This window comes from Triticum dicoccoides, chromosome 1B (assembly GCF_002162155.2).
Source record: "Triticum dicoccoides isolate Atlit2015 ecotype Zavitan chromosome 1B, WEW_v2.0, whole genome shotgun sequence".
Lineage (NCBI taxonomy): Eukaryota > Viridiplantae > Streptophyta > Magnoliopsida > Poales > Poaceae > Triticum > Triticum dicoccoides.
Window position 1 is genome coordinate 618,034,560 of NC_041381.1, and position 13,467 is coordinate 618,048,026.

Consider the following 13,467-nt stretch of genomic DNA (forward strand, 5'->3'; position numbering starts at 1 on the left):
CTATGCACGGAAGATGAAGAGACGCGCGCCAAACTGCTGCTCCTCCTGTGGCGCTGCTGGCATCTGAGAGAAGACAGCATGCGAAATAATGGGAGAGAAACGATCGGGGCCTCGGTACAGTTCTTAATGCAGTACGAGGTGGATCTCAACGGAGCAGGGGCATTCGCTGATAGGCTGAAAGGGTGCACAGATTGGGAGGAAGGAGAGAGTAGTACCAGGCTGTTGTCCGTCAACCAGGAGAACAAATGGAGAGCTCCGGTTCGCGGAACCGCAAAAATCAACTCTGACGCTGCTTTCTGTGCAGCGACAGGAGAGAGTGCGGCGGGGGTGGTAGCCCGAGACCATAGAGGACTGATTTTCCTGTCGGTCAGCAAAAAACTCCCGCCCTGCAACAGTGTGGAGGAAGCCGAAGCGCGTGCGGCTCTGGTAGGTTTACAGACTATGAAGAGATATTTCAATGGCGAGGTGGTACTCGAGTTGGACAATCAGGTAATCATCAAAGAGCTAACTGCCCAGCGCCCGACCCGATGTGCCTTCTACGGCCTAATCATGGATATGAAGGAGGAAATGAAGGGTTTTGCTGCTTGCAACGCACAATACGGGAGCAGGAAATGCAACAAACTGGCACATGAGCTAGCGGCTTTGAACAGGAGCAAGGGTGACAAAGTGATGATTGCAGATGTCCCAGAAAGTCTACGATCGCTGATGCTGTCCGAATCTAGTGCTCCTCCAGAGTAGTTTGGCCTACTCTGTCCTCAAAAAAAAAAACTTATATTTTGAAACACGGGCAAAAGCTTTGCCCATTTCGTTAATTAGGAAAAAGATTGTTGCCCAATTAATTATGAAAACCCGGTGAAAAACCGATACAGCAAGGGCCAAGGCCCACTCCCGACCCACAAACCGATCGATGGAGAAGAAGGAACTTTGAACTCATCACCAGTTCAGATGAAAGCGTACGTTCCGAGAATCCCTATGGAGCGAGATGAAGGATCCAATATGGCTTGAACGCTACGTAATGCGGCATGGTTTCTGGTGCATGTATATTGTATGCATTCGAGATGCCTTCTCTCATCCATCCAACGAGCCGGCCCTCGTTTTGCTGATACTCAGATCCACTACTGCAAGCTGCCGGGCGTCTCCTCGAAACATACGCAGTAGGGAACGCAGTACGGGCACGTGAATTCAAATAATCACACTCACTCTAGAGTCTAGACGCTTGCTTAATTAAGTTACATGTAAGCAATGACAGCGCTTTGAAATTGAAAGTAGCTCGCTTGCGATGCACTCCAACAACGCTGCAAGCCACATGCGAGTGCACCATGCATGTTTCCCCGACGAATTAATTAACCTCGTATAACTTGGCCCATAAAATAAACAACAACGACCGATCTCCGCTAGTTAATCCATTGCGTAAACAGCTACCGCGAACCATCTTAATCAAGTACACTAGCTAGTAGTATCATGCAGTTGCTCAGCTAGCTATAAATTTGCAACCTCTAGCTTGCTGTCTTCGCAACATATCATTCGTAGCTAGTCGATCTTCGCAACATAGGAACCTTTTCTAGCTAGCTAGCAGGAAAAAGACCACCATGGCGGTGCTAGCCAAGTGCCTCCTTCTGTTCTCTCTCTCCGCGGCGCTCTTCTCTCTGCTCGGCACCGGCGCCTCCGCCATGGGCCTGCCCCAGCCTCATGTGCCGGTGAACTTCACCATCGGCGTACAGGGCATGGTCTGGTGCAAGACCTGCAGGTACATCGGCTACAACGCCGCCATGGACGCCTCCCCGCTCCAAGGTCAGCTCTAACCCCAACCTATGCATTCCTTAACTACGTCCACATCCCATGTGCACGCTCCTTCATTCTGGCACCCATGAAACATATATGTTGTGTGTGTTTGTGCATGTAGGCGCGGAGGTGTACCTGCAGTGCCGGCACGGCCCGCGGCGGCTGAAGAAGTTGCCAGGGACATCGGGGCAGGGCGGCTACTTCGTCATCCAGTCGGCGCACATGGCGTCCTTCACCAACGACGAGTGCATGGTGTACGCAGAGAGCTCATCGTCGACCGCGTGTGGCCTCGTCGACGAACCCGCCGCCGGCGAGGGGCTGCCGCTCAAGTTCGACTCCTTCGTCAAGCACGGCGACGGCCTGCAGGCGCTCTACTCCGTCGGCAACTTTTTCTTCCGCCCCAGCAACCCCAACAAGTGCTAGTGACGCATCCATCCGTCATGCACGTACTTGTGGGACTTGAATAAATGGGTCAGGAACTCAGGATGAATTAGCTGTTGGAGTAACTGGGGATATGCATCCGGTGCTGTAATGTTAATTTAAGTTTCTTCTGTTGTTGCAGTGGTTTTGTAAGCTTCTTTTAATTAGCAACCGCATGATCGAAATAACTCGAATGATTAGGGCAATGTATGTCCTGTCATGTGATGACTAACCGATGTGCTACAAGGCTCTCTGTATAACTAGTACTCCTACTTCGTAAGTTTTTTTTTTTAAGTTACTACTTCGTAAGTTCATTCAAGTCGGATTTATCCTACTTCGTAAGTTCATTCAACTCGGATTTATCGTTTTCATCTAAATTTTTTTAGAGAAAAGGCATGAAGTCCGACTCCAAATAAATTAAAGAAGCTATATCAACCGGCTAGGATACAAAGGAACTGATTACAAAGGCCAAAACTTGACCAAGAACTGAAATGTTACAGGCAGATCACGCTTGAGACCAGGAGCTACTATGTAGCAAAGCTATAAATGCCATCACCTACACTAAAAATCCACAGTCTAGCTGTCAGAGGGCCCACGCAGCTAGAGCAGCAGAGCAGAGATCAGCCAGAGACGCCAACGAACGCGGATGGGAGAGGCTGAACCGCATGGGGAGAAACCCGACACAGTCGTTGACCCAAAGGGACTAATGTTGGAGAGGAGAACGCAGTCTCCCCTACGTCCATGCCGTGGCACTACACGAGGACGCCTTACACAGGCCAACGATCCATGAGTGTACCACACAAGAGCCGCTGAAGGATTGCGGACCAGCCAATTCGCCTCCCGCATCACTAGCAGCCTAGAAAGCAACGCACCACCGCCGCCACCATTCACCAAACACCACAACGGCAATCTCCGCCCATCCCTAGGACGATGCCTCCAAGGAGGAACACGCCGCTGGAACCCCTCCGTCTTCCGACCCAAAAGGCCAACGCTTTCACCTCGGAGCGTGAGGGAGGACGAGGGGTGGCGAGATTGGAAGCTCGACGCGCCCACTGGAGTGGACCGGAGCAGGGGCGCCGATGTCGTCAAGGTCGACATGTAGTAGACAAGGGGCTTCCCCCGTTCCAGAGCTCCCGCCACCCCACGCCCAACAGCCGGATCTGGTCGGGCGGGCCGTAGCAAGGGGGGAGGCCAGGATCCAGATCCAGCGGAGCCACAGGAGCATCCCTCATCCGCGGAGGAGCTCTGCCGCCCTACCTCCACCCACACGATCGGAAGGGATGGAAAGCTCCCGCGACGCCATCCACTGGTGAGATCCGCTCCGCCATCTCCACCCGGGCACGCCAACCCGACTTTCGGAGCCCCCTGCGATGGGGTAGGGCAGACGAGCCTCGCCAGCACCTTCACTAGAGGCCGTACACCATGGCCGGTGGAGTCCTCGTGCAGCGGCAGTGGGAGGGAGGGCTCGAGGTGCTAAGGTTCCGTCGCTCACGAGGGGCGACGCGAGAGGAGGGGGGGATGGTTTCTAGGGACTGCTCATGACGTTTTCCCCAAGATGCGGAGAGATACATGTGGACATGTGTAAGTGGGCCTACATGAATCAAAAATCGGGACATGCTTCTATATGGGCTGAGATTGAGCCTTATATAATCTCTTATTAGCCAAATCGTGCGATAAGACAAAATCGCTAATTAAGGGATACCTTTTGCAAAGGTCATCCCATCTCCTCTGGTAGTGACAAGTGGCACACTGTATGTGCGACACTTGTCGCAACCTTCTAGTTTTTGTGAGATTTTCCTCCCACGAATGGGGGGCATGGGTTTTCTTTTTTTTTCTTAATTTGTTTTTCAAAAGATTTTATCCCTTGAACCATGCGTCCAAATCACAAACTTATTTCTCTGTTTTGTTTCTCACATTGGGATCTTTGAGACTAGATCACATGATAGCTTTCAATGAACTTCTTTTGGGGAAATATGTGCTTCCAACTAGTAGTAATTTGTGCTTACAAATTGTAGTAACTCGTGCTTCCAAGTAAATTAACTTGTGCTTCAATTTTTGGGTGAAGCACAAAAGCATATATGTGCTTCACTTGAGGAAACACAGAAGCACAATTTGTGCTTCACGCGAAAACCCACAAAAAAGAGAAACCGAGACAAACCATAAAGAAAAAATAAACAAAAAACATAAGAAAAAACTAGCAAACTGAAAATAAAAAAAACAAGGAAGAACAGTTCACCTTTTTGGGAAGCACATAAGCACAATTTGTGCTTCTCCCAAAAGCATAACTGTGATTCACTTTGGGGGAAAAACAACTATGCTTCACACAGAAGCGCACTATGCTTTGTACTTCACGCAAAAGGCACACTAAAAAAGACAAAGAAACCAAAGAATAAATAAACAAAAAACCTCTAAAAACCACCCGAAATCGGAAAACCAAGAAACAGGATAAATCGAAGAGCAAAACCACAGAAAAAGTCTACTCCTGCGGGGTGCGGCCAACACGGGACATGTGGCGGTGTTGTAGTGCACCGCGTGGCAGCTGGAGTGCTCACGCGTGCTTCGGTAGTGTTCGCACGAAAGACCCTCGAGGGGGTAACCGGGGACTAGTGGCTAAGAGCATGGGTGGCTATATGCTGATGCCATGTCATTTTGGAGTCACAATTTATCATCACTCATATTAAAAAGTTACTACTATTTTTCACAACTTTTCTCATTTTCTTCCCCATTTTTATTATATTTTCCTATAAGCAAGTGTAGAGGTGGGCTCTTCTTAAGGGTAAACTCGTCTAATTTTTTTTTTCGCTTTACATAGAGAAAAATATCATTGTTTCTGCCTATAAACCCTTATTATACTTGCTCTAACTAATATGTGTTGCTGCTCTCTCTATCGCCACATGAAGAGTGAAAGTGTGTTCCTGTTTTATTCGAACTATGTGTGATAATGCTAGTGTTTTGGGTAGTTGGGATAAACACTTTAATATTCGCCAGAACAAAAATCTATTAAACTCTCAGAAACGTCATATGTACGATCAACTTACAAATCAAACTTGTCTCAACAGAATACCAACATTTGGTCAAATTATGACTAAGATGTGTACTTACCATCGTCATAGTGTTTATGAGTCAAGAAGGCCATAGACTCATTTGCCCACATGACATTCTGGGAGTGAGATTTGTTTGTCTGATTGTTGTTGCTGATTGTTATAATTTGCAGTGGTGCTGGCAACCGGGACAAGATAGGAGCCCTGGACTGAAAATTGTGGCCCGATGCTAGTGATTTGGCCTCCCCCCCTCTCCTAATCGATGGAATTTGGTGGATCCGGATCCAGGTCATCATCGGGATGATTGATGTGGCCACTAGAGGTTCTTTGGCTACGACATGGAGTAGAGGAAACAAAGTGTTGTTTGCGCAGGAGAAGAAGAATGACAAAGGGATACTGGGAATTGCACCGTGTGCTCAATCTGCTAGCATAAATTGTTGTGGCGAAATTCCTGTCAAGTTAGTAGTGCCAGAGGAGGTGAAACCAAATTTTCGTACGCCAAGCTTGGTGATGATCGGTGCAATTCTAATCCAAGTGCCATAACACATCTAAAGGCTATTTGGAAACGATGTGCATATAGTCCTTATTAACTACGTAGTCATATTAGTAGTTGCGTTGTCAAGTGAGGTACTAGTCCGTTTTATAATCCAACAGGTGATCAACGTGGCCGAATATTTTATTAGGTAATTTGTAATTAGTTCAAATCAGAGATAGAGTCTGTTAGAATCTAAAGTTAGAACTATGAGTCGGTTTGGTCTACGTACGTCTCGCCTATATGATGGGCTGGCTTCGGCCGTGTACGGGGATGGGTTTTGGAGGAATCAAATAAAAAAATCAGAAAACGCCTTGTGTCAGGGGCACCAACGTGATGAGTTTTTGCGATCCATGACAAGGGATACGTCGCTGCTACGTCGTGATTGACCTGGTGTTAATTTTTGACACAAGCTCTTTTCCTTCGGTTTCTTCTCTAGTAAGATCCGAAGGCTTCTTCTTCCGCTACTAATTATCTTCAACTACTGCTGCTTTCGTTCGTCGTGTTTCATCTAGTACCGTGAAAGATCGGACTGTCTTCACGCACGAATTAGCGTCTTGCTAGTTTGTGTCCCATCAATGATCCTTGGTCGATGTGCCACTGCAACACGCGCCTCGGATGCTTGGTATACTTTGAAGCCTTTATGAGCCAATATTGTATCTTTTCTATTTCTTTCTCTTCTAGCACCGTAAACCGTCTTTCTCTAGTTCCCTCATGTTTTGTACTTCCTCTGTAATTAGTTAGTTTACAGAGGGAGCACAACATACGATCTGGATATCCTACAAAGATTCAATGATTATATATTTTACAACATTCTTCTGTATAGCTTGAAAATCATACTAACAACATCAACTTGACCCCTATTCCACCCCCCCCCCCAACTAACCTACCAATTATCACCTAACCATATGGATTCTACACGTGGTTTCCTTCGATTGTCATCATACATAACTAGTCAGCGATGAACCATTTCATGTGTAGTAGAGATCATTTTCCACTATGATGCGCTGGAAGATTTTTACTGAAGCACATCATGCACATCAACTTACATGTGTCCACCCATCAAAAAAAACTTACATGTGTCCACAAAATTTGGTTTGTCCGGTAATACCATTGAGTGGTTTCACAGCATTTGGGGGTAGGTTAATTAGTACATTGAGATCAGATGGTCATGTACTCTCAATCTCTTTGTTGAATAAATGCACTCCTAATATTGTTGTAACTGGGAGCAAAATAGTATTGGAGGTAATTGGGAGTAAAATAGTAATGCATGCATTGAATGTTACAAGCTTATGGTTGATATCTAGATCACATCGTATCATATGTGTTCATTGTTATGTGCACAATGTACAAATGGTTTACGACCACTTGATATGTGCTAAGTTCAATTGGTATAGTTGTCACCATAGGCAGAGCTAAGCCCCAAGCTCCCAGGACCACCTCTGAGGCTTGGGATCTTTTTCCTCCCCATGTATACATAGAGAATGTATTTGAACGGTGGAGAGAACTGCTAGCCAACCCAATAAGTGCAACTTAACCATCTCCCTGCCTTTGTGAGGTCTACTCCTATTCCGCCCAACTTGTTTTTTCGAGAAAGGCCCACTTTGACAATCAGTTTTAAACTTAGTAAATCCTGCTTAGAGCCAATGCCATTGATGGATACATCGACTAAAGTATTGGTCTAGACTTAACACTCAACGACTTTGATCCCTTTATAGTTGTGCGATATTATGCATTACTATGTTGCCATCACAATTCCCTTTTGTGTGTCTTAAACTCTTTGACGGATGTGGTCATGGAAGCTCAAATCAACAAAATGAATGATTTGGTACCATCCTTGTATCCTTATACTTCGTTTATGTCATGCTTTATCTACTTCATTGCATTGTTGAATTAAAATTCTACGATAGTTGTGCAATTGAGCCATGTTGTTTTATGCTTTGAGAAAGGATAACTTTAGGGAAGTTTATACGCCATTTCCTTTTGCCTGAGGCTTGGTACGATCCTGGCTCCGCCACTAGTTGCCACTCCTATAAAGGAGAAACAAACAACAACAGAGTTGCACTCCACTTGATTTGAGTAGTTGAGTGCATGTGTTATTGTCACTGTGGCTCACCAAAAAATGTGCTTACTTTAAGTTTTACTGGTGCAACAACCTCCTTGCCTTTCATTAAGTATTGCGATGCAGGTTGCTATATATGAAGCTCCTACCCCGCTCTGGATCGATAGAATAAGAGAAGAACATCAACTATAGAAAGGTGGTCGGTTGAGTGATGTTGCCTAGAGGAGCGCAAAGTGTAGAGCATAGTGATGGGTGTGGGAGGTGTCAGTACAATGTTGGCCAGACCGACCCAATCGAGATTTACCACATCATCTTGGGGCCGTCAGCACTAATCTTGACGTGTGCGTGGTTCCGTTGGCAGCCGAGTCCTGCGGCGGTGACGAGCGAAGAGGCCGGAGAGCTAGCCGGGTCGTGCGGACGTCCATTCGTTGTCAGTAGTTTGCAAGCTACGTCGTACGGCCATGGAGTGCGGTGGAGGGGCCGAGTCCTGGAGTGCATGCATGTTGCACGCGCTAGCTAGTTAGTACTTAGTTCGTGCTTGTGTTTGTCGTACGAGTTAGTTTAGTTAGCTGGCTGCATGATCGCCTGCTCATTCGGATCGTCTGGTGGCTGCACGCTGAGTTTGTTGCTCGGTGCGTGTTGGGCCGTGAGACTCGGCCACGTGGTTGCTCCGATCACGTGAGATTCGGCTGTGAGAGTCGCCCAGTAGAGTTATTTATTTTGGAACGGAGGGAGTAGTTGTGTGTGTTCTCAGAGGTGGTGTGAGTCGGCATGTATATGTTCGCGAGTTGAATACAGGGAAGAAAAACCGGCGTTCGTCGCCGGGGCGTATGTCGCCGCAAATACTCGTGTGCTCGAGTCCGTGTCGAGCGAAAATATATATTAGAACATCTGCACCCCGGTCCGGTTATCTCAGCCGTCTGTTTCCTTAGGGATCCGCATCATTCACAGGGGGAAAACAAAGTCATGGGCACGTTTTGGTCCTAACCTTGTTGGGATGTACAGGCCTATGTCCTGTGATCAGTCTACGTTTGGAGTATATGGTACTGTTCAACCCACAGCTGTTCACATCGCATGCAGTACAAGAAGACAACCGAGTAAGACAATTTTCTTGGAACCCATGGAGATTCACTGTACCGCACGTGCATGCACTTCTTGCCTCCTGCTATTTCCATTGCTTCTGTTATATAAAAATTGAAGAACATCGTAGACGGCCATGTTAGGAACTGAAACAGTAAAACTAAGAGTGAGAGAGATGCATCATGGATGCAAAAGGAGAGAGAGAGAGTATCCATGAGCTCCAACTAGAGCTGGCTAGCTCGGTCTTCTCTCTCTCCCCTCAGTTTGCATGAGCTCCATCTTGTATTCATGGGGCTCCAACTCATGAGAATGAGATATGCATGCAAAGATTCGTGTTCTCTCCATCTGTGAGAGAGAGAATCCATGAGCTCCAACTAGAGCCGACTAGCTCGGTCTTCTCTCTCTTTCTTCACTTGCATGAGCTTCATCTTGTATTCATGGCGGACGAGCACTCAACTCATGAGAATGAGAGAGACGATGCATGCACAGATTTGTGTTCTTTCCATCCATTGAGCGATAGGACAGAGAACAAGCAGGGTGGTGTGTACAGAGCGTCGTCATTGGCAGTCACGTGTGCGCGTCTGTATGCTGGGGCGGTGTAAGACAAAGATTCCACAGAACCTACTGCGGAACAGTACCCTATGACGCCAATGAACTTAACAGCTACCTGCCACGGTAATGGATACACTAAAACTGGAATCTGTAACAGGTATCTCGAGGTACAGCGCCATAATTCAACGGCAAGGATAACGCGGCCGGGGTGCAGGTGCTCAAAAAATCTGCAGGACGGCGGCGTCGAGGTCGAGGTCGATGGCGTCCTCCATGGCTGATTCGGGGGCGGGGGCGCACGCGGGCGGGAGCGTTTTTGGGGAAAATGGAGGGAAGTAGTGGTGGCTGCCATCGATAGGCGGGCCCGGGGAGACGAGTAAGCGCGCGCGCACGTCCATCTTGTGTCCGCGCCGACGCAAATCCAGCTCAAAATTGGGCCTGAAATGGGTCGCCCGCGGACGTAAAACTGACGCGCGTTCATTTGGGTAGGCGCGTTGGGCCACCACTTTTGTCCACGTCGACCCAAACGGACGCGGCGAACGAAATGGGTCGCCCTATTGGAGTTGCTCTAATTGACTGAATTCTGACATCAATCGATACATTGCATATATGGACCGTGTGTGTCTGTGCTTCTACGTGTGCGGCGGTGTACGTGCAGTGCCGGCACGGGCCGCGGCAGTTGAAGAAGGTGCCAGCGGTGGCGGGGAAGCGAGTCTACTTCATCACCCAGTAGGTGCAGATGGCGCCCTTAACCAACGACGAGTGCAAGGTGTACACGGAGTCGGGGACAGCTCGTTGTCAAGCGCGTGCGGCCTCGTCGACGAACCCACCTCCTGAAAGGGGCTGCCGCTCAGGTTTGAGTCCTTCATCAAGTGCAGCACGGCCTGCAGACTCGATACTTCGTCGACTACTTCTTTCACCCAACGACCCCAACAAATGCTAGTGATCAATCTTTCCGTCCGTCATGTACGTACTTTTAGGACATGAATAAATGGGTCGGGATTAATTAGATGTTGAAGTAGGTGGGATATGCATGCGGTGATGAATGTTGATTTAAGTTTCTTCTGTTGTTGTAATGGTTTGTAAGCTTCTTTTAATTAGAAAACTGCATGGTCGGAATAACTCTGAATTGGGAAGTGTAAGTCATGTCATGTGATGACCGACTGATGTGTTGCAAGGCTTGTGATCTTTAACTATTTCATAAGTTCATTCAAGTCAAGTTTGCCGTTTTCCCCAAAATGAGATGCATGTAGACATGTGTAAGTGGGCCTGTTTGAATCAAAAACTGGGACATGCATCTATATGGGTTGAGATTGAGCGTTATATAAGCTCATATTGCCCAAAAGGCCCACAAATTTACAGAATTGCATCGTGTGATAAGAGCATGGATGGGTATATGATGATGCCATGTCATTTAGAGCCATCATTTACCATCACTCATATAATAAGGTTGCTAATATTTTTGGGATCTTCTCTCTTTTCTTCTCCATTTTTATTATATTTTCCTATAAGCAAGTGTGGAGCAGGGCTCTTTCGCTCTTGTACCGGAGTAAACTTGTTTCTTTTTTCATGTCTCCCCTTTACATAGAAAAAATGTCATTGTAAGCTGCCTATAAACCTCTTATTATACTATCTCTAACTAATACATGCGGCCACTCTCTATTTTTGCCAGAAGAATGCAAGTGTGGTCCTATTTTATTCGAACTGTGTGTAATAATGCTTGTTTTTAGGTACTTCCTCTGTTTCTTTTTAGTCTGCATATAAAATTTAGTAAAAGTCAAACTTTGTAAAGTTTGACTAAGTTTATATTAAAAAATATCAATATTCACAATATGAAACCAACATTATTAGATGCATTATGAAATTAATTTTCACACTCTATAATTTTAGTATTGTAGATGTTGATCTCTTTTTATACAAATTTGGTCAAACTTTGCTTAGTTTGACTTCAAACAAATATTATATGCGGAGTAAAAAGAAACGGAGGGAGTATCTGGAACAAACACTTTAATATTTGTCATAAAAAATCCATAAAGCTCTTCGGGACGTCATATCTTCGATTACTTAACAAATCAAACTTTCTCAACAGAATACCTACATTCGATTCAACTATGAATAAGATATGTACTTACCATCGTCATAGCAGTGTTGATGAACCAAGAAGCTCATGGGTTCGTTGCTCACATGCCATTTGGGAAGTAAGATTTGTTTGTCTGATTGTCACTGGTGATTGCTATAACTTGCAATGGTGACAGTTTCTGGGACAAGATAGGGGCCCTGAAGCGCAAATGGTGGCTCGATGCCAGCGAATTTGGCATTCTTCCCCCACCTAGTCAATGAGATTTCTTTTTTAAAGAATTGGACAGTAGGAGAGGCTCCGGGTCCAGGTCATCATGGTGACGATCCTTGGTCGATGTGCCATATCAACACATGCTCCACATGTGTGTTTGACTCTTGTCTCTCAAAGCCTTTATGAGCCAATATTGTATCTTTAATTTCTATTTCTTTCTCTTCTAGCACCGTAAACCATCTTGCTCTAGTTCTCTCATGTTTTGTACATCATACAATTTGGGCATCCTACAAAGATTCGATGATTATATATTTTACAATAATTTTCTATTCAATAGCTTGAGAATCATACTGCCAACATCAACTTGACGCTTGTTTTTCCTTAGACTAAACAACCATTTAGTACATAGTCATATGGATTCTACATGTGGTTTCTCCTGACTATCATTGTACATAGCTAGTCAGTGATGAACTGTTTCATGTGTCGTAGAGAGAATTTTCCACTATGGTGCACTAGAAGCTTTTTACTCAAGCAGACTATGCATATCAAATTACATGTGTGCAGGGAATTCAGTTTGGTCGGTACACCATTGAGTGGTTTCACCCCATTCGGGGGTATGTTAGTACATTGAGATCAGATGGTAATGTAACCCAATCTCTTTATTGACTAAATGTACATAATTGGTTGTAACCGGGAATGAAATAGTATTGGACATAATTGGGAGTAAAATATTAGTGCATGAATTGAATACTAGAAGTTATGGTCGATAATTATTTAGATCACATCCTATGATACGTGTATTATGTGCCCAATGTACACATGTTTTATGGTCACTTGCTCTGTGCCAAGTTCAATTGGTATAGTTGCCACCATGGGGTGGAGTTGGGCCTGAAGAACCGAGGACCATGACCAGGACGAGGGCCGCCTGGGCCTAGGATTTTTCTTCTTCCCCGTGACTACAGAGATAATGGATTTGACACATGGAGGGAAATTCTAGCTAACCTAATAAGTGCAACTCAACAATTAATCCCTACCCTTGTGAGGTCTATCACTCTTATTCAACCCAATTGTTTTTGTTTTTTTTTGAGAAAGACCCACTTGGAAAAAAAATACTTGTTAACCCAGCTCAACTTAGTAAACATGCCTACACCCAATGCAAGTGAATGGATACATCAACTAGAGTATTGATCTAGACCTAACACTCGGCGACTTTGGTCCCTTCATTGTTGTGAACTATTATGCACTACCACGTTGACTTAGCAATTCTTTTTTCTGTGTCTTAAACTATTGGATTGATGTGGTCACAGAGGCTCAAATCAACCAAATGAATGATTTGGTACTATCCCTTGTTCCTTGTACTTCGTTTCCGTCATGTTTTTCCTACCTCATTTCATCATTGAACACCAAATTCAAATTCTATGATAATTGTGCAGTTGAGTCATGATGTTTTGTGCTTTGAGGATAGTTTTAGGGATGTTTATACGTCTTTGCATTTCATCCGAGGCTTGGTATGATCTTGGCCCCGCCACTGGCTTCCACTCCTATAAAGGAGAAATGAATAACAACAGAGTTCCACTCCACTTGACTTGAGTAGTTGAGTGCATGTATTAGTGTCAATGTGGCTCACCAAAAAATGTGCTAAGTTTAAGTTGGACTGGTGTAACAACGTCCTTGCCTTTTATTAACTATTGTGCTCCTTTATTAACTATAT

General features: G+C 45.5%; 1 protein-coding gene across 1 annotated transcript; it reads left to right on the forward strand.

Moving 5' to 3' along the window:
* The first annotated feature begins 1,528 nt into the window (after positions 1-1,528).
* LOC119310230 (non-classical arabinogalactan protein 31-like) lies at positions 1,529-2,343 on the forward strand. Its single transcript, XM_037586048.1, has 2 exons — positions 1,529-1,791; positions 1,904-2,343. The coding sequence occupies exons 1-2, from the start codon at positions 1,590-1,592 to the stop codon at positions 2,203-2,205; spliced, it is 504 nt and encodes a 167-aa protein (XP_037441945.1). The 5' UTR covers positions 1,529-1,589; the 3' UTR covers positions 2,206-2,343.
* Positions 2,344-13,467: the final 11,124 nt, after the last annotated feature.